The 20,591-nt window shown below is 39.7% G+C and overlaps 3 protein-coding genes across 6 annotated transcripts; 1 reads left to right on the top strand and 2 right to left on the bottom strand.

Moving 5' to 3' along the window:
- Positions 1-921: 921 nt before the first annotated feature.
- Positions 922-3,208, bottom strand: psmb1 (proteasome 20S subunit beta 1). The gene is made up of 6 exons (XM_035628117.2): positions 3,021-3,208; positions 2,559-2,666; positions 2,232-2,313; positions 1,954-2,083; positions 1,608-1,714; positions 922-1,440 (listed from the first exon to the last, which is right to left on the bottom strand). The coding sequence occupies exons 1-6, from the start codon at positions 3,119-3,121 to the stop codon at positions 1,255-1,257; spliced, it is 714 nt and encodes a 237-aa protein (XP_035484010.1). The 5' UTR covers positions 3,122-3,208; the 3' UTR covers positions 922-1,254.
- A 526-nt stretch (positions 3,209-3,734) lies between these two features.
- On the bottom strand, positions 3,735-13,495 carry phf10 (PHD finger protein 10). 2 transcript variants are annotated; one of them, XM_035628113.2, is made up of 12 exons: positions 13,315-13,495; positions 12,333-12,442; positions 11,536-11,666; positions 11,122-11,205; positions 10,884-11,008; positions 10,594-10,743; positions 10,361-10,470; positions 9,692-9,839; positions 9,371-9,523; positions 5,753-5,861; positions 5,150-5,338; positions 3,735-4,936 (listed from the first exon to the last, which is right to left on the bottom strand). In XM_035628113.2, exons 1-12 carry the CDS (start codon positions 13,384-13,386, stop codon positions 4,839-4,841), a joined length of 1,479 nt encoding a protein of 492 aa, XP_035484006.2. In that variant the 5' UTR covers positions 13,387-13,495; the 3' UTR covers positions 3,735-4,838. The 2 variants fall into 2 exon arrangements, with proteins under 2 accessions (XP_035484006.2, XP_047187371.1); XM_047331415.1 differs by lacking the exon at positions 13,315-13,495 and adding an exon at positions 12,616-12,746.
- On the top strand, positions 12,719-20,048 carry rab4a (RAB4a, member RAS oncogene family). 3 transcript variants are annotated; one of them, XM_035628120.2, is made up of 8 exons: positions 12,719-12,855; positions 14,637-14,717; positions 15,035-15,149; positions 15,474-15,536; positions 15,644-15,798; positions 16,169-16,264; positions 16,706-16,851; positions 17,618-20,048. In XM_035628120.2, the coding sequence occupies exons 3-7, from the start codon at positions 15,103-15,105 to the stop codon at positions 16,819-16,821; spliced, it is 477 nt and encodes a 158-aa protein (XP_035484013.1). In that variant the 5' UTR covers positions 12,719-12,855; positions 14,637-14,717; positions 15,035-15,102; the 3' UTR covers positions 16,822-16,851; positions 17,618-20,048. The 3 variants fall into 3 exon arrangements, with proteins under 3 accessions (XP_035484013.1, XP_035484012.1, XP_035484011.1); XM_035628119.2 differs by lacking the exon at positions 12,719-12,855 and adding an exon at positions 13,768-13,925; XM_035628118.2 differs by lacking the exon at positions 12,719-12,855 and having other exon boundaries at positions 14,600-14,717.
- Positions 20,049-20,591: the final 543 nt, after the last annotated feature.

The following is a 20,591-nucleotide window of genomic DNA, read 5'->3' on the forward strand; positions in this document are numbered from 1 at the left end:
TTTGTTCATTATATTTATGTCAAAACAGAACAACTTTTTTTTTGACAGTCCTGATGGTGGACGCTCCTGGATGGTGAATCTGTAATTGGGAGAAGTCGACCCACAAACAAATACAATCACTGAAGTATGGACCCCCTGCTTTCCTCACTGTTGTGAATTTGACGGGAAGCTGTACAGAGAAGCTCTGAGTTACCCTGTAACAAAATCTGTCCTGTCTCACAATGTGGAAATATGCTTTGGTGTCCTTTACCTTTGGATCATTGTAATTACTGTTTCAAAAATGATAATTTCCATCTCTCACCATTTAAAAACTACTTTGAAATTATTCATCACCTATTTAAACCTAAAAAGTCAAAAGTGGTTTGATTTTGGTCAGTTAGATTATACACAACATTAATTTATTGCAAAAGATAGTAACTTCTTGTACTTTGATTTCTGAACTATTCTTCACTTCTGAGGTTTGTTCAAGTTTGCTAGAACTGTAAGCTATAAAGAAGGATGCATGAAGACTAATTATATCTCCCATTAAACAAGTTCTATTTTCAAAGGTGTTTTCCCACCTTTTCCACATTCTGAAATGTCATTATACTTTGCAAAATGTTCTTTTAACCCTCAGGGACACTAGGAAAAAGATATAAAAAGTACTGTACTACAATGGCAAGAGGAAGAGGAAAAAAGTTCACTCAAACTATTTAAGTCAACGCTTATCTTGAGCATTCTAATTTACATTATTAGTTGTGGTGGCTACCACCTTGTTTTAAATTGTATAAGAATCCTTAAACACACAAATTTGCCTTTTCACCGCTGTTGGCAGTTTTTTATTTATTTTTGCTAAAAAAAAAAAGAGGACAAAATTAAGTGCAACATTGTAAGTCAATCTGAGGTGAAGTGTCTCAACATATGCAGAGAAAAACATCAGACTTTTCAGTTCTTTACATTTATTAAGAATGTAAAAAGAATAGCAGAGTATGTATCTTTCCAAAACACGACAAATCCAAACAGAAGCTGTCTAGGCGAGGCTGAGTTTAGTACTTGCTTCTCAGAACAGGAGAGCTGATCATACATGTACAGTGTAGTCATAGGAAAACCAGCCCCCAGTAAAAACCTAACACAAGAGGCCTCTTGAAGCAACCTCTGAATCAAAACTCCTGTTTTAAGAAACTTGATGTAAAAAGGTCCAAACCAACAGGGTGAATGTGGAAAGAACAAACCGAGGAAGAAAGCAGAGGCAGATGGAAATATCATTTTAACTCCTCAGTCTTTCCTCAAAGGCATTGTCTGCTCATCAATGCCCTCCTTGGTGATGACGCAGATCCGAAGAGCATCTCCGGTGTAGACATCTCTCTCGGCGGCCGAGATGAAGACATCTTTGACCAGCTGCACTGCCTTGTCCTTGGACAGAGGGACATGCTGCACACCCTCCATGTTCTTGAAGCCAATCTAGGGACAGAACGTTATGGAAAGAGTGTGAGACCTGAATTTACTTTGGCCACGATAAGGAAACGTGGAAGGAGCACTGCACATTTATCTGTCTGCATACTCGATGGCAGAAAAAAATTGTGGGAATATAGCAACAACAGATTAGTATATATGTATGTGTTTTCTACCTGGTTGTCAAGCAATGGCTGAAGCATGGCACTTGCTGATCCTCCAGCCTTGTAGGTGTCTCTCTGATAAGAGCCCACTGGGTCAAAACTGTACACTGCTCCCTTGCCTACATTGCAGATATTAAATATTACAAATAAAAAAGTTATTACAACAACACAGTGAATACAGTATCAAACTTAGACAAATCAAAGTCAAATACAATCTAACTGTGATACAATGACACACAATATAAGTAAACCACAGACTTGACTGTTCTCTGCAAGATCAGAATGTCATAATGTCCCTACACCCAACACAAGAGAATAAATGTATAAGTATGTTTGTCTGATGGGTTTAAGAACCTACCCTCCTCATCAAGTCCTCCAATGATGTTGTAGACGTAGTAGGGGAAGAACCTCCTGCCATACAGGATGGTTGACAACATGGCTGCGATGGCTCCACTGGTCATCATCTTATTGTTCGAGTGTTTGTACATCTGAGAGATGAGAAGGAACATCAGATCAGATGTTAGTAACAAGTAACCTTTGGATTCTGAATGTAATTCATCAAAAGACTCGTGACAGTAAGCACCTAGCAATTAGGTATTTTCTAATTCTAAAGAGAGAGTGAAACCAAAGACTCACCTTTAGTCTGGCATCAATGATTTTGGTCAGAGTCAGACAGTCACCATGGAAACCGCTGCATCCTATGACAGTTGTGTCAGTCCTGTACGGTGAGAAACAAGCACAACAATCAAACACAGTCAGCAGCAATTTCTTCAATTAATCACGTGGTTAAGTCGGTGGGTTTATCATCCTATGTGGATAAATGAGGAGCAAGTGAAGCATCACTGGTCAAGACTTCAATTACTAGAGTAGACATTACAGATTAATTAGAGGTGATAAGTCGTATTATCATTTTGAACTCTGTTGCCCCTCGCTGACGGTACAGGGAGGAGACCGAACACTCACAGCTTGTAGCATTTTGGTGAGTCCCGGCTGTGGATGGAGTAGCCTTCACTCAGCCGGGTGTCTGATGCTACGATGGCGAAGTCTTCCCCAGCAACAGCTAGTACAGTTCTGAAAATGAAAAAAAAAGACAACATCGTTTAGTTCATTTATCTTGTAAACCAACTCACTGCTATCCATGACACATGCTAACGAAAGCTAAGCTACTGATTCGAAACAGAAACTGTTGTATCAGTTACTTGAATACTTCAATTTAAATATAAGATTAAGCTGCATATGAAATAAAAATAAAAAATACATAACATCCAACAGGAAGCGATCCCGGTCTGCTATCAAAGTTTTCATTAACTTCACCTTTGTTTGTTTCCGTCTGCTAAGACGGCTAGCTTTGGTAGCACAGTCCAGTCGGACGTAGATGTTAGCTAGCCAACTGACTTCAGCCAGCACGTAGGAGATTAAACTCACCCTCCGTTGAAAGCGTACGGTGAGAACCGCTGCTCCACTGGACCAGTGTAGTGGTATTCTTTCATCTTCCCCGAGTCTCCGAAACTCTGCGCTGAAATCATCTTCGTTCGAGAGAAACAGCGGTGTTTAGTCTTCTGTCGGGTAAAGTCGCTGTATCACTGCAATATGGCAACCTCTTCTTCTACAGTGTGCTCACCCGCGTGTTCAGCCGGACTCTGTGCCAGTGCGCCCCCACAGGCTGTTCCATGAAGAGCAGGTCTTGTCAGAATCACAATTGTTGTTTATTGCCAAGTAGGTTCTCACCTATGGTTCTCAAATATAATGAATTTGATTTGGTGATTTGGCGCATAACAAAAATAAATAAGGGGAAGGATAAAACAGATTTTAAAAAATCAAGTACTGTAAATTCAAAGGGATTGCTCCATAATTTCTGGTATCAACCTCTGATGGATTGAGTTTAGAACACCACACTGACCACACACATACTGAAAAAATACAGTAAAAAGATATTTTTGTTCACTCAATTGCATGTTTGCAAATGAAAGAAATGGAAATAGCCTACTTATTTATGGCATTTGCCACAAATTTTATTGTGACAGTTCTAATTTTTTATTCTACATAATTACACAGTAATATGGCCAATAACTATATTTGAAGGTTAATTCATGTAAACCTTGTTATGAGACACATCAACACTATATATGGATTAATGAATCTTTTTTTTAATAGCTTTTATTGGAAAAAACACCAGAGAATTCAGTGACTATGACAATATTAGCAACAAATATTCCTTAAACAACCTTCTCATTGCAAGGCAACACAAACTACATAAAAAATTATTTGAAAAAACAAAATAAAAAAATAATATTTTAAGGTGAATGCAAAAACATCAGTTGAATAATCGTACTGTAACTGGTAGATGCCAGTTCCATTGTAATTCTGAATTATCACAATGAGTGGTTTTGTCAACAGTGAAGAGTTGAGATACTTAATTTTGAGAAACAAGGTTGACACACAAATACCTGAAAACTGCAGCAGCCATGAGGTCAAACAGCCAACGTCCATTACAACAGCTCACAAGCATCAGGTCATTACACAAGACAAAATTTTGTTTAAATAAGACTGCTCTTTACTGGCCTGCCTCATTCGATAAAAGTTTTTTAAACGGTAGTTTATGAGACACAAAAAACATTTGAAATGTTTTTAAAGAAACTGAATTACATCAGCAAGCTCTTGATAACCCTGATTGTTTCAGTAGTACAGCGTCAAAAGCACCATTATTTCAACTGAAATAATTTCCCATCAAACAGTTAAGAAACTACTCAGATTCATTGGTTTAATGACGTAGAAAACACTGATACTGTTAGTGGTTAGCAGTTAGCAGGATTTAGTGCAGTACATCTGGATGAGTTTGTTTTACAGTTACCTGTTAATATAATGTATGAGGATCAGTTACAGTACAGCTATGCTTAAGTTAATGCCTAATCTGGGGGTTTTTGAGCCCTAATCACAAACATTTAAGTTTGGCTTGAATAGGGGAAATTAGGTCTGCATTAGTGAAGCCATCACAGTTTACACAGAAAATCCCATGTTTCTTTTCGAGCATTAGCTTATTAAAAAAAAAACCTGCCAATCAATTAAAAGTAAAAGCAGGTTAGGATCTTATGTTTGACTGTTGGTATTTGGTAGGGAGGCTACACGTTTGTTTATTTTTTTGGATCAAAATCTGTGCCTATAGCTTTGGCGATAGACAAATGATCTGGTCTTTTTATTACAGCTGAAATATAACAGTTTATTTGTGGTCAAAGATGCCGTTGATCATTTTTTAGCTGACTTGGACTTCTTAGGTGTTTTGGCTCCTCCCTTCTTCTTGGGTGTGGTGAAATCTTTGTCGCACACTTCACACACCCAAAGCCCTGTGGACACAGAGATACTGAATTAATAACTATGAAAGAAACAACTTCAAACACATAAACAACTGTAACTGTGTACAAGTCTGTTTTTCTCAGTTTTGTAGTGTGTTTGTTGTCCAGTCACCAATTGGGATGCCAATCAAGACTGTACCAGTAGGTCAAGTCAAATGAGTCCCCTGCACATGCCCTGTACTGTATATATGGGCATCCACTCACCAGTAGGTATAGAGTCCATGCCCACGCAGAATGTGTGGTATCCTCGATCACATTTGTCGCAGAACATCATCTCGTCCTCGTGGTGGGGCTGCTGGCACACGGTGCAGGTCTTACACTCCATACACTGCCAGCGGTACGTCTGGATCACAGACACCAGCTCCTTGCTCATGTCTAAGCAGGACGGGTGGCCTAAAGTTTGCAAACACAGCGACACATGCACAGAAGCAAACATGCGGTCACATAACCAAAGCCACGACACAACACATGCACAGACAGACACACGCAAACACAAAGAGACAAAAACAGACATGATGTGAACAGGCCCGCCCATCCACACGTGAAGACACATCCTGTTGCTACAGATGAGCCCCCGATCATTATGAGTTAGCTGAAATTACACAAGCTTTAGTGTGTAGACAACAAGACAGTATCAACATTTGCTTGAAAATATAAAACATCTATATATACACCACCCGTGATTCTAACTTAAATTAATGGCACAAAATATGAGCACAATTTGCATTAGAAGTGGTAACCCCCCCCCCCCCCCCCCCAAAAAAAAAGGCAGAGAACTGTCCTTTTAAATGAAGTGTGTGAACTTACCACTGTTATCACATTGGGAGCAGTGAATGAGAGCCTCTGGTTTGCCTCTCTTGTTGGCCTCTTTGCCCTTCTGGCAAATGCCACATATAGCATTGGGAATGACCTTAGGCTGCAAGGGCAGAATAATTCTATAAAAAACAATCTTACACGGGTATCCTGTAGTCATGGACAATAACGCAGTTCCACAAATGTTACATATCTGAAGAAAAACACTTAATCTTGGCTAGTAAAGGCTTTACTAAGGCTATACTTTAGAGGCACAATACATGGATTATTCGTTGGTTGGTTTATATGCCAGGTAAAAACACACTAGGTTAGATGCCATTGTGCCGAGATATTAAAATATATTCCAGGCATACTTCATAGCAGACTGATCTTAAGGATCCTGCAGCGCTGTTGTTTTTCTCTTTAAAGAAAAATCACATAAGAAGATTAAAATGATGATCCAAAAAACATCGTTCGGTTTAAACTTGAATCAGTATGCTGTCGGACACAAGCGCCACCTCTGCCTCGTCTGTGAGTTTGATAACTTTATTTCCCTTCTTTAACTACGCTGTATAAATATGGACATTTAAAGAGTTGCCTTCTAGGAAACAAATAGTTTAAAGACTTAAACAAAGGACAAAAAGGTAAGAACCAGAAGCAGGAATATAATGAAACTATGTGACACCTAAATCAGGGTGTCCCACAGGTGAACAATGAAGAGTTGGAACATTTAAAGGAGGCCCCGGAACACTTAGTTCAGGAGCTAAAAATATGAATATTGTGACCCTAATTTTTATCCAATCAACTAAATCTGTTTATTTCATGCACAGATCTTCATGTAAATATTAACTGAAGAACATGAAACACATTAGGTGTGTGCTATGGCAATTATCAGGACAAAATGTACTAAATCTGATCATTCATGAAACAAAATTGTCTTTGTTTGCATGGGTCAACTACATGTTTTTTCTGATTATCCATTCATCATTAAAACACAGCCAAGGGCCACAACTATGGATCAATAAAGGACAGTTTAGTAATGATTGAATATTTTAAAAAACGAGGCAGAGAACTAAACTAAGAGAAAGACAGCAGCAGGAAAGGGGGTAGGAAAAGGGACAAGCTGAACACAGACCGTTGAACAGCTCTTGCACATTTACACATTCACTATTTATATTTTTCAAATTCATTTTTTTAAACATATTCTCCACCAGAAATTCTCTTTCAAAGTTAAGGTTGTCATGAACTAACTCTTCACAACTATGATAAAAATGTGTTTGTGGGCACATGAAACGCTTTCATATACTAGTAATAGTCAAACACTATTAAGTCCAATAAGTCTGCTTCATGTCTGAACAGTCAAAAAAGCAATTCATGAGGCTGAATCCAGGGAGTTTCATTAGCTTTGTTCTACATGTTAACATGTTGGCCTGCTTGGACTCCAAGTACAGTATCCAAACTGAACTCTGCTCAACCTTACGACTCGCTGTGATAATCATGGTCCTCAAATTCAATAAATCCAGCTGACAAAAAAAAGAAACTTTCTGAGCTTCTTCTGAGGATCAAACTAGCACCTCACATTCTTGTCTTGAGCTGTAGGAATCATGGATTCAATGGCAAAAACACTGACAGTCAGTATAGGCTGCTGCAGTTGATATCAATTTAATTAATTACTGTATGAAACTGCATCACAGAGAATACAATTACTCTATAATGACCCATCTATAAGCTACAGAAAGGCCACAGTCACAGCGTTCATAGCAATTAAACATTAAACTGAACATGTCATGTTATTGTTGCAACATAGATTTTACATGTATGTAACATGCAACATGGATCACATCAGAGAAAAAAAACACTGCTATAGAGGCAATCAGTCAATCTAATTCCAACTTTGTTGTTCATATTTAGTTTTTTATTCATGAGCTGTTCGTGAAACACCACACTACTCAAAAGCTTTGGAGAGATTTCACCATGTACCACTGCACATACTGAAGATGGTAGCCAGACCAGAGCGAAATAACGTTAATCAACTGGCGGTCGCTGACTGAAAGTTTTTCAGTCACATGTAGTGTGTTGGGACAAAAAATCTTTAGTAAATCAGCAGATCTTTTATCTACTGGGATTTCCTGAAAATGGGAAACTATATGAAAAATGTACCACTGAAAGAAGACTGGCACATTATAACTCTACGGGCATTTACTTTGGCTGATTTAACAGGGTTACTTCTGTACTTACTTCTGCACTTAAGTCCTTTTGTATTTGAAAATTGATACGGTACATTATGTTACTGACTAATTCTAGTTAATTCTGGCTACCAACATGCTGCCACACCATGTCTGCAGGCTTTAACGAATACGCAAAATGGTCTGATGAATAAAGGTAGAGTAAAAATTTAAGTTAAATCAAACTTATGCACAATAAAACAAACACTAGAAAAGGACCATGTCCACACCACATAGCTGAGCCAAACTCAATTGGACTAACTGAGGTTAATTTATTATTATTCATTAAAAAAAAAAGATTAATGTGATAAATAAGAATATTTTAGTGTGTTTCCTTCTGCAAGGTTGGGGATTGGAAAAATAAATAAAAGTCAAAGTGCATAACACAGTGGGCTTTAGGGAGCGAGTGGTAGACTCTTATAATACTATTTGCCCATCTACAGTGCCTCAAATGTTTGAATTTCAAGACATTCATTTAATTTGGCTACTACCAAAAATATGTCATGATTGGGTGTTAAACGAAGGTGCGCTAATGGGGTCTTGTCCTGTGGAGTCCAGATCCCGACAGATAGCATGCAGACTACTTCTAGCTCAGCTCAGCAACAGTGTGAACACAGTCAGCATGTCCTCATCTCGCAAGGACAGTTAACACCCATGTCAAACAGCTGTCTGATACTTATTAAAAGATTAACAGTACATCACATGGTGTATAAACAAAGTATAGTATTATACCAATACACACTTCAAACATTAACGTTAGGTGCATTCTACACTTCAGATATAAATGTCAAAATTCTCTAGTGTTAACATCAACTAATTTAAAAGCAACCACAAAACGTCTGTGGTTTATATTTTTCTATATCAGAGTAACAAAAAGACTTTTCAAAAAGGAAAAAAGGAAAACTAGCAGCCAAAACATCCACTTACTTGTCTTGGAAGTATGTTTTTTTTCTTTTGACAAGTGAGGACAGACAAGAGGTATATTGAAGACACTTAAAAGGAAAAACTTTTAAAGTTCAAATTTGTCTTCGCTGAAAAGACAAAAATGTGAAAGTGCAGTGAAAAAGAAACAAGGGAACTGTTCCTTTAAAAATGTTCTTATTGCTCACAGTCTGGTATGAAGAGGGGGGGGGGGGAAGCCAAGTGGCAATCATAAAAACAAAAACTGAAGACAGGACCCCAAGTGTGTGTCTGTATGTGTGTGCGTGTGTCTGTGTGGACCAGGTGGTCTCAGCTGAAGTGCTAATAAACTGTTGAAGTAGGAGAAAAAAGTGAAGTGAAGAAAGCTAGGGAGGGGTGGCGGGATGGATGGAGTAAGGGAGTGGTAGTAGTAGTAGAAAGAGGAGGAGGGGGTAGAAAAGTGCTGCTGTTGTTGTTGGAGAAGAGTTCAGGTGGTTTTGTCCTCTACCTTGTACCCTGGGGGGGCTTTGTGGGAGGCTGAGAGGCGCTGGCTGCCATCTTTGCCCGGGGTGGATGTCCTGTCTTTGCCCTTAGACTTCTGGGCCTGTCCACCTCCTCCCTCCTGGCTCTCCACGTCTGATGTGTTGCCTGAAGAACTGTCCTGTAGGGGAAAAAGAAGAGGGGGAGTAAGAGTGAATGACAAGGGCTAAAAGAGTAATATACACTACTGTATTTCAGTGTAGAAACATGAGTCTTAGGAGTATAGCAGAGTTTAATGATAGACGTGTGATCGGACACCCTTTCCCAGAGTAGCAGCCGAATGTCTTACAGATGAGTTCTTGTTCTTTTTTTCGTCTTTGCCATCCTCTGCGTCATCCGAGTCGGGCTCGGAGTCCAGTGCAGGGAGCTCTGGGTCCAGAGGCGGTTCGAACAGAGCTGTGTTCAGTGGCAGGTATCGCAGCTCATTGGGCGAGTACCTGTTATGCACAACACAAAGGCGCATCAGCTCAAAACATTCAGTACAGCAATAGGAAATATAGCCTGAGAATACAGTTTCTACAAGGAAATGATCACCACATATTTTGCAATGGTTACCTTGAATACAAAAGTGGCCTATTTTCCGCAAAAAATAATGTGGGCAAAAGCATTCATCTTAAGCTGCTTTCAGACTTTTCCAGAGGGGCTGTGTGTGAGAACGTGAATGTCTGCAAATGTTGCTCCAGATATTTTTCGGATCTTTTCCTGCCACCCCCCTAGTTACATTTCCAGGAAATGTCCGAGTGAGCTCATGTGAGAATACAGCAGGAAAATATCCCCAAGATTAATGGCCCAGGAACCATTCCCTCACCATAATGTTCTGGAAATGTTCCTGCTGTTGTGAACGCATCTGACTCGGACCATCTCCTTCTGCATTCTGCATGTGTGAATGGCAAACTCCGAAAAATATCCGGACTGAATTTGCATGCCTAAAAACAGCGTGTGTAAGTGCGTAATGTACCTTTTGTAGTAGTCTTGGAACTGTCCTGGTATAAGAGCCACAGGGTAGGGCCCTGTCCTGGTCAACTCCGGAGCCAGCACCTTGAACCTTCCCTGAGGCACCTGGATGATCTGAGAGAACACATAAAACACAATGCATCTCAAAAAGCTCTTATGATAAAACAGCCAGTGGTTACATTGTTGGCTCTTTATCAAACCCCATCTCGTATCATGCATATCCAAGGCGGGACTTACGTGTGTCTGGAGGTCAAAGTAAGCTCTCCGCTCTTCCATACGCTCCCTGTTGAAGTTACTGTTGAACTCTGCAGCTTTTTTAGCTGCTTTCTTAATGTACTCAGGAACCTTACTGGCCTCGACCTTCTGAGGAATCTGCTGCTGCATTTGCTATTTAAAAAAAAAGACAATAGACAAAGAAATAAAGTATGTCGTGTTATTTTGATCAAATGAATTATTGTAAAAATAGAATTCCTCATTAATCACCAGCCCTTTGTTCTACAGGGTATTTCTGTTGTTAGTGAACTCACAGAGTACTCTTTAGCTATTCTCTGTCGCTCTCGCTCCTGCAGGATGACTGAATACTCTGCGTGTTTGGGGGGATACTCCTTTATCATCAGATCTATCACTTCATCACTCCGCAGAGCTGTCAGACCTGGAAAACAACAAACAATCACATGAACAAGGTTCTTAACAAAATGCTGCGATTTTGTGCACTGCCATGAAACCAATGTGCATTTCACAACAGTTCTGAGATTTGGTTCCTACCCAGAGTGCACTGTGTCTCAGTGATGACGTTCTGTTCACGCAGGTAAAGTTTCTCTTTGTGGGACAAGTCTCTCCTTTCCATATCTACAGAGGGACAAAAGAACAACTTCAGAACATGCATGAACAGAACAGTGTAGTATGACAGAAGACAAAATATGGCTGCAGAGGCAAGGTCTACACTTTCTCAATGCCTTTGCTTGAAATTAACAAGTATTACTGGAATGGTTGTCTTCTGCAAATTAATGCAATGCAAACATAATACAATTATGTCTTGGAACATTTTGTCCTTTGATTTCACACTATATCATAATCTATAATCTTCAAACTGATAGTTAAATAGTGTTTGAATCTAAAAAAAAAAGATAAATATGAAGCAGGTTGCCTACTATTTTCACATTCCTCTAAAGTTCTTACCAGGATACTTTCTCTTGAATGATGTGACGCCCAGATACTCGCTGACCTGCTCCTGCAGCATGTAATACTCTCCTGTGTCATCTGTCGGCCACTTGTACTCTGTCAGGTTCTCTGCTGGGAAATATGTAGGGCTGGTGGGGGGAAGGGGAACAACATCTTAGTTTCACTTTACTAATACTATCTACACAAGGTCAAATTAACTGTTAAAATTGTCATTTATTTCAGTTTAACATGTCTTCACATTTGTTTAAATTCATGAATAAGAAAAGTACAACCCCAAGCTATTTTGTACTGATATATCAGTTGTAAGGATCGAGGGTGTCGAATGCTGCACAGGTCCCTTTAGGCAAATTTCTGATATGTGTGATTGGGCAATATAAATAAAACTAACTTGACTACTAGGTGGGAGGTATCCATATATCCATAAAGTTAAGATGATCAAATATCCCTTTTAGTTAAAAAAAATAAACAGACTGTTGGAAAATTTCCCTTTGTTTGTTTTTCTGACCTAAAGGCTCAAAGTGCTACTACAGCGCTTCTCTGTCACTCATCCACCCACATACTGATGTGCTCAGTCAGAAGCAAATTGGGGTTCAGTGTTCTGCCAAACAATACTTTGACGTGTAGACCAAAAAAAGCTGAAAATTATTATTTTCATAATCAAAAGGACTTCATAATCAAAAACATATAATAACACCAAAACATTGTGAAAACTTCTGTAACTGACTGTCTAGAAGAATACCAGAAAACTGCACACAGCAAATTACTGTTTCACGCGAAGCTCCGAGCCAACCTACCCGAGGTCTTGGCTGGAGGTGTCGCAGCTCCGAGAGCTGTCCCCTGAACCCATCCTCCGTCTTTTGGGAAGCTGGCTTCCATCATTGGACTCTTCCTCCGTTACATCCCCCTGCAGAGGAAAACAAATGGCACAATTATAACTCATAATGAAGATATAATGTGAAGTTAACAGCATGCCAGCACTTTTATTATATTTTTCTCCATTTGTGCATAATGATATAGTTCACAGGACTTTCTTCAAAGACAAATCGGTTTCAGTAAAGTTTCAAAACATCATCATGCCTTTGTTGTACAACCAACATCAATAGGGAGGGATGGAAGTATCAGGAATCACAGACTGAACCTCCATTGTGATGCAGTGATCTCAGCTTCATTTCTATAAACAAAAGGCTTCAGGACACAGTACCATGAGTAACATGCACATCTGCACCTTCAGTCATCATCCTCCGCAGGGAGGGACCGGATCACCTGTCTAGTCTGGATCCATGAGAGTCAAGTCTGAGGCCAAATGACATTATAATTGTGCGTTGTGGTAGTTCTTTCTATTAATTATGCATCAATAATGCAAGCTGTCTATAATCGATAAGCACACGTATGTGTCCACACTAAACAGCAAGGAAGGGTTTAAATGCACAGTTGCCAAAATAGAGTCTGACTGAGAGGAGGGAAGGAGACAGGAAAGTGCAGCCGAACCATTAACGTGCTAATATTCCTGAGTTGAACCTTTGCAAAAGACCTCGAGTTTCGAGGAAAACATAAATCCTCCCAGTTAATAGCAGGTTATAACTCATCATTCAGCACATCTGACAACAAAGGAGTTTGACCCTAACGTGGCCAAAACAATTCGTCGATCACAGACGGGGGGGGGGGTCCGCTGGTCAATCGGTTAGCTGTTAGCTGTTAGCTAAACAACCGCCCGCGCACAACGCTCCGGCAACACGGGTGTGTGTGCTCCGTGTTTACACGTAGTATGAACGTCACCTTTAGGGATTGTGCTCCTGGGGTAGCGGGGTTGCTGTCGCACGGCGGTCTGACGGGGAGCACAGCAGCCATATTTCACTAAATACAGTTGAGCTAGCTCAGTAGCTACGCTCCGTTTCTTCTTCCTCTTGTGAAGCTGTGTGGCCGTTGGCAAACGTTCAGCGACACAACCGCCATCTTGTGGACGGGAGTGGAGGTTGGAAACAGTGTATTACCCATGCAGTCTATGGTATTACCTCGCTATTTACCTTCTGATTTGTGGTCGGTATTCATGTTTGATACAATTCTTTATTAAATTCGTTGGTGATTTAAATGTAGAATTAAAACAATTATTTACACAATTATTCGACGAACTTTCTGAAATTAAAGGCGGCGTTTCCAAACAAGGCGCCACCTGGCCGCAGTCATAAGACATTACACTGTTCGGGCTTTTATTTTGAAACGTCAAACCACGTACGGGAAGTCGGAGGGGAAATCGTCGACAATCCGCGGAAATCATCAACAAGACTATTTTCATTTACTTAGCTAGCTAACCTTCTGTCAACTCCTACTTCCCCCCCTCGTCCCACAATCTGTCGAACCGACACATTTGGCGATGTCGGAATCCTACGGTAAGGAGGCTGCTTCCTCAAAGTCCACCATTATCAGCGTCATGTAACCACAGATGGGACCGAGGCAGGTGTGTCGAGGGGGTTTCTCCCCGTGAACAGACAGGCTCGTCCGGCTGCTGATCGAGGCTCCTGGCCTCAAGACCGTCGTGTCAGCGTCGGAAGATCTACAGATGTTACACAGCAGGGTTTACTTCGGCTGTGCGGACTCAATTTATTGGGGGATTTTATTGTTAACACATTTCCACGGAGGTTTGCGGAATTGGGAAGGACACTGGGGGAAGGTGGAGCTGAATATCTGACCGAGCTGTGCATCTTGTGAAATGCAGGAGCTTGGATATTAATTCGATATGCATTGTTTGAGAGTGGTTGGTGTCCTAGTGTAACATTCACACATTCTAATGAAGAAGATTTAGGGTTGGCAGTAGGGACTGTACAGCCCCACCACCACCATCATGTTTATCACATCCCTCCACTCCACACAACGACGTGTGTTTATATTACCACAGATGATCAGGATCATTATCGAGGATAATTAAAAAATAAGTGTGATCAGGATATGTATTGAGTTGTAAGGTGCTAATGTGACACATCACAATTCAGTTCAGATTAATACAGTTAATCATGACTGCTGTAACTATACACAAATGTGTTGTTGTTGTTGTTGTTGTTGTTGTGTTGGGCATTTATATATGTCATTATTTCCCTTCTCAGATTTCCTGTTTAAATTCCTTGTGATTGGAAATGCTGGAACAGGAAAATCCTGTCTGCTGCACCAGTTCATAGAAAAGCGATGTAAGTTTGAAAGCGTTGTCACATTATTCACCGTTTCTCTGACTTGTAATATTAATTCAGTAATGAAGTTAAAATCGTAGAATTGGTACGTTGTATGTGTTATTATTGAAGCACTATCAAAATCCTGAAATGACACTTGATTTTTCAAAAACAAACTCACAAAATAGAATATGTAAAAACAAAATGTTACATTCCATAATTACATTTTTGTTATGTACAGCGCTTATTCTACTGAAATAAAATAAGAACCTTTGCTGTCATCGCAATTGCAGCCATACTAATATTTGGAAGATTCCATTCTTCATTGTGTTTTCCAGTTAAAGATGAATCCAACCACACGATCGGAGTGGAATTTGGGTCCAAGATCCTCAGTGTGGTCAATAAAATGGTCAAACTGCAGATTTGGGACACGGCAGGACAAGAACGGTTCAGGTAGGGAACATGTTTTGTTATATGTTCAGTGTTTAGGGTTAGGGAGTGAAACTTAGATTGAATGTTGATGTTTTTTCACAGCAGACATCGTAGCTTGTCAAACAGATGTGTAACTAATTACATCAATTTGCTGTATTGCATCACAGGAATTGCTGAAACTGTTAATCTCATGCTTTGAATAAAGAGGGTGACATAATATATGACATAATATCATGTTATTGCTTCCAAAGGGAGAAATACTATAAAAAAGCTGAAAGATGAAAGTACGTCACCGCACATTTTCAGTCTTGACTGTGTCTGTTAATCTGTGTGTGTGTGTGTCAGGTCTGTAACCAGGAGTTACTACAGAGGAGCAGCAGGAGCGCTGCTGGTCTATGATATTACCAGGTAAAACAACAGAACAGAACATGATTTCAGATCACCTCAATGTCAAGACCCTTGATATTTAATCTAAGTCTGCTTCCACTTCCTCTCTGTGTGTATGTGTCTGAAAGTCGAGAGACATACAACGCTCTGACCACATGGTTGAGCGATGCCAGGATGCTCGCCAGTCAGAACATCGTCATCATCCTGTGTGGAAACAAGAAGGACCTGGACAGTGACAGAGAGGTGACGTTCCTGGAGGCTTCACGTTTTGCTCAGGAGAATGGTAGGATCAACAGTTTGTCTTCAAGTGGGTCTGTGTGATTGGTTCTTTCTCCACAAAACTGTCATTTATTTATTACAGTTTACTTAAAAAAAAAATAGTTTTGCTCAAAATAAAGTTGTTGAATTATTAAGACTACAAATGCCTGAATACCCAATGGTATCTGCAACTGAACGCAGTTGTTTACACTCACTCTGTATGTGATAGTTCTGCTTATTATATTTGTGTGTGTGTGTGTGTGTGTGTGTGTGTGTGTGTGTGTGTGTGTGTGTGTGTGTGTGTGTGTGTGTGTGTGTGTGTGTGTGTGTGTGTGTGTGTGTGTGTGTGTGTGTGTGTGTGTGTGTGTGTGTGTGTCTGTGTGTGTGTCTCTCAGAGTTGATGTTCCTGGAGACCAGTGCTCTAACAGGGGAGAACGTTGAGGAGGCTTTTGTTCAGTGCGCGCGGAAAATTCTCAACAAGATAGAGTCAGGTAGGATCCTCGCCCATGACACCAACCCCAGACTCTAAATCCTTCCTTATCCTAACAGGATCAACACGGTGGCTCCAGACTTTGCACTTTAGCCATTCTCATGAATAATTGTTTTGAGTGTAGAGTTCAGAAACAAAGCAGATCTCCAGCACTCACAAGTTCCAATCAAAAACCCTACTGTACACCCAGAGTTTCAGCTACAAGATAAATATAAATACTCTATCATAAGGAGGGTGGAAAGCAGATGCAAATGTGTTGTACCTGTATTTTTATTTAATTTTATATTTATATCAATATAATTTTTGTTTAATTACATATTCTTTTTGCCATGAAATGACTGAACGGCAGTTTACTGTTTTAATGCCATGTGTTTGGAAATGGTGGTCTTCCCAACATGAACCCCATCGTCTCACTTTTCTGTCCCCTCACTCTCATGGTCAGGAGAGCTGGATCCAGAGAGGATGGGATCAGGTATCCAGTACGGCGACGCCGCTTTGCGACAGCTCCGTTCTCCTCGTCGTGCTCAGCCGCAGGGCACACAGGAGTGTGGCTGTTAGTGGACGTGTAGTGTAACATACACAGACAAGGTAAAGCCAGAGAATCGTCGTGTCATGGCTCATTGATGGGTTTAACACGTGTAATTTGTTTAATACACAACAATGCAGCTCTATGGCAGAAAGGGACAAGCTGTGTCAGGTTTCGCCCACACTGACACAAAATACATGTTATTTGAATCAGTTAATTGTTAGTTCTGGTCCTTGTGTGATTTGTTGACGGTAGAATATGTAGAATATGTGCAATATATTGATTCAGCCTTTTGCAGTTCTGTACCTGGGTATTTCTTTCCAAAATAATGATCAGAATTGCACATAAACAAGTCCAAATTGTTTATACATTTAGCTTATTCTCCACCCCACCCCCCTCAATATTGCTGCTTATAGCTATTTGATAGACATTCTGTCCATCCCTTTTATATCCATGCAGGAATGGAAATAACTGAAGCACCTCTATTCTTGATTCAGGAATTGTTCTCCCACTCTTCCTGCCAATTACCTCACAAGTTCTTTTAAACACAAGAGATATTTTTAGGCTCTGGCGAGCACAGCAGGCTTGATATCTACTCACAGATTTTCATTGATGCTCAGATCAGGGGGATGCTGGGGCTTTTCCTAAAGCAACCACGTGTGTTTCTTTAATAGCTCATGGAGGATTTTGAGGTCTGTGGATCATTGTCCTGTAGTAGAAACCTGCCCCTTTTAAGTGTCACTTTCTTGACTCTTTTGCAGGATCTTTGCATCCAGAATTAGCTAGTTTTAAGTGGAATCCATTCTTCTTTCTATTCTGTGTGTGTAGTGTGGTTCAGACAGGTTTGTGAGGACCAGGAGAAGAATAGCCATGTGGACCCTGGGTTTAGGTTGCGTTGCTGGTGACTACTCTCTGACCTTTTGATCCTTGACCTTCGCACGGACCTTTGAGAACCTTTGTTGTCATGGCCTGTACCTGCAGAGAGCCACGCCCCCTCTCAGACCTCTGAGCATCTCCAAGGTAACCAGAGACCACCCACCTCCAGCAAACTGCTCCACTATTGGACCAAACCCACCCAGCACCTCCAATCAGAATAATGAATCACTGACACTTCTCTCCTCCTCCTACCTTTCTACTCATCTACCCTGACCTGCTAACTCCCAGCTCTCAACGTTTTTGTCTTTTAAATTTGGGTTTGAATTAAATAAAACTAAATGTAATGGTCATGATGTAGTCAGCTGTAAAGGTCATGGCAGGTGGATATTTAGAATTTAGGAGTGAAGTAGGCTAGCTTCTTTCAAACCATAGTTGAGGCCGTGTTCTAGGGCTAGAACACGATAAGAGATCACAACGTGATTGGTTGTACACTCTCCTTCGTCGTTTTTAATGACGGTTTGCAACCAGCGTTATCGGCACCTTCTGCTCCTGAGGTTTCCCATTCCTTTGACAGTATGTGCTGGATATTAAAATGTGCTTGAAGAGCGAAAGAAGTGAGGTAGATGTAGTGATTTTTTTTTTAAAAACAAAATATTGTTTGTTTTGCTAGGTTCAAAAAAGTTGTTGTTTCATGGTAACTTAAGTGTGCAACGACAATGAACCCTAACCATAACCACAACCCTAAGCGTAACACGATTTAAATTAAATGCAGCATTTAAATGCTTTAAAAGTGTCAAATCAACGAAAATATGTGAGATGTTACGTAGTTGCCCGTCATCTTTGGAATTCCAGATGCCGTCACAATAAGCATTCACAAGCAGTGAACTAATGAAGTTCTTATGTTCTCAGCTTCAGACACACCTCTCTCTTTCCCCTACTCTCATTCTTTATGCTAAGCCAAATATGAAGTATCGTTTTTCCTCGAAAAAGAATTCTCCAAAATGTTGAACTGTTGAAACCCTTTCTTCCTACCACTCTCTTTCTCCATCCACCTACTCTGATTGCTTGTCAACTTCCTGCTCACCTTCTCATGCATTTTGCACTTCCCGTTTGCCTATTTCACTCCTTTCTCATGTAGTTTCTCTCCCACTAAAGTCCCCTTGGCAATGCAGAGGCTATAATACACTTCATCAGTTCAGTTAGCCTCATGCACTCCATGCCGACTTTTCTTACATTTAGTTTTTACATCCCATCATGCTCTCTGTTACATTGCTACACATCTTACCTGTCTCAGCCCTCTGCCTCTCTCCTCCTATTCCCCTGCAGCATCTTACACACTGTGCAGTGTTTCTGTATATAGAGACTGACGCATGTTTTCTCAAACAGAATATCAGAGTATTTCATTATGAAGAGATATAATATGTATATTATGGTAGATATCATATTGAGTATCACGTTCATGCACCAGTGTATTATTATTATGGCAACCTACAGTACACTGGGAACTTGTGAGCAGTGTACATTGACAGTGCAGCAATTATGTTTATGTGTAAATGTAGATGACATCATGGACTAACACATTTTATGTGTTAAAATTCTGTTTCATCTTTGTTCAAGATCATAGACCCCTGCCCCCCCCCCCCAAAAAAAAAACAAAAAAAAACAGACAGAGGCAACCTGAAATGTTCTGAGCAGACATTTGGTTTTCTATTCTTGGTCATTTAAAGCATTTGTACTGTAAAAAAAAATAGATGTCAACTTTTAATTCATGGTGGCACATTGAGCATTCACCATTCACCTACACAGTAAATGTTGCCTGTTTACATGAATATCTGACTGACGGCTGCCAGCTGTCATAAAATACTAACTGAATGCTTTGAGCAATGGTGTGAAGTTATCTGCCGTGTGATTGAATATTATTTTATTTTGTCTCCAAAGATATTTTCTGTCTCTTGTTTTAAACTTGGAAACTTAAAAAAAACACAAATACACATTTTGGTGGTCATATAGACGTGTGTTTTGTAAAAGTGTATACAAGCATACCATTTATTGTTTTTATTATTTCATCATTTAAAAAGAAATATGCTGCCCCGCAAAAATTATGCATTACACTTTTAAATTACATTACACTACAAACTATATCATAAATAAATAATAATTTCTGATTAGAATATCCTCATGTGTTTGATAGTGGTTTTGGCTGCTCCAAAGCAGGTTGCTGTCTTGTGTTTATGTCCTCAAGTCCTTTTGTTTATATTTATGTCTGTCTGTTTTTCTCTTGTCATTATGAATATCATGGACTTTTTAATTTATTGTGTATGATAAAAGCATATGTTTTTAAAAATGAATGACTATAAATAAAGCATCTCCTTTGAAAAGCTGATTTTTCTTGAATTCTTGGACCAAAAAAGACACTTAAGCATTTATTTTCAAGGTATCGTATCTATTTCCAACTGAAAGATTTTCAATTCTAATTGACAGAATTAAAGATTCAGCGGCAGATAAAATTAGTAGATCAACACACAAATCCGCAGTAAATGTATTATTTTGTCCAATGAGCCACAACTGCTGAGATGCTCTCTCACTGTACAACTACTGAATGTTCTTTAGAAAGATTGTGTTGAGAAAAGTGATTTATTAGAACCTTTGCACCACAACATTTAACCTCAGTTTTCTTCTTAATAATTTTAATTATGTACATATAGTATGTTAAAGGACCGATACATAAACAGAAATATGTAGAATATTAAACAGTATAGCTGTCACATCCTTAATTCGATTGATTACATTGAATTAGTTAGTTGTCATGGGGACATCAAAAGCACATGAATTAAAACCAGACTTTCCTTTCACACTGATAATTTAGTAATTCTTAACCTCTTCATTACCTTTGATTAAATATTTTGTAGTATGATGATCCTTTGTA

Source organism: Scophthalmus maximus, chromosome 4 (assembly GCF_022379125.1).
Source record: "Scophthalmus maximus strain ysfricsl-2021 chromosome 4, ASM2237912v1, whole genome shotgun sequence".
NCBI classification, from domain to species: Eukaryota; Metazoa; Chordata; class Actinopteri; order Pleuronectiformes; family Scophthalmidae; genus Scophthalmus; species Scophthalmus maximus.

What these genes read in the sequence shown, in the direction of transcription:
- phf10 (XM_035628113.2), bottom strand. Translation starts at nt 13,386, where the DNA reads ATGGCTGCTGTGCTCCCCGTCAGACCGCCGTGCGACAGCAACCCCGCT. An exon ending in GAATAGCTAAAGAGTACTCT is followed by an intron (nt 10,744 to 10,883) that starts GTGAGTTCACTA and finishes TTTTTTAAATAG; the next exon opens with CAAATGCAGCAGCAGATTCC. An exon ending in TTCCAAGACTACTACAAAAG is followed by an intron (nt 9,840 to 10,360) that starts GTACATTACGCA and finishes TGTGCATAACAG; the next exon opens with GTACTCGCCCAATGAGCTGC.
- psmb1 (XM_035628117.2), bottom strand. Translation starts at nt 3,121, where the DNA reads ATGATTTCAGCGCAGAGTTTCGGAGACTCGGGGAAGATGAAAGAATAC. An exon ending in TCACCAAAATGCTACAAGCT is followed by an intron (nt 2,314 to 2,558) that starts GTGAGTGTTCGG and finishes CTCACCGTACAG; the next exon opens with GACTGACACAACTGTCATAG. An exon ending in AGCCATTGCTTGACAACCAG is followed by an intron (nt 1,441 to 1,607) that starts GTAGAAAACACA and finishes TTCTGTCCCTAG; the next exon opens with ATTGGCTTCAAGAACATGGA.
- rab4a (XM_035628118.2), top strand. Translation starts at nt 14,615, where the DNA reads ATGTCATTATTTCCCTTCTCAGATTTCCTGTTTAAATTCCTTGTGATT. An exon ending in CCAGTTCATAGAAAAGCGAT is followed by an intron (nt 14,718 to 15,034) that starts GTAAGTTTGAAA and finishes TGTGTTTTCCAG; the next exon opens with TTAAAGATGAATCCAACCAC. An exon ending in CTGGTCTATGATATTACCAG is followed by an intron (nt 15,537 to 15,643) that starts GTAAAACAACAG and finishes TGTGTCTGAAAG; the next exon opens with TCGAGAGACATACAACGCTC.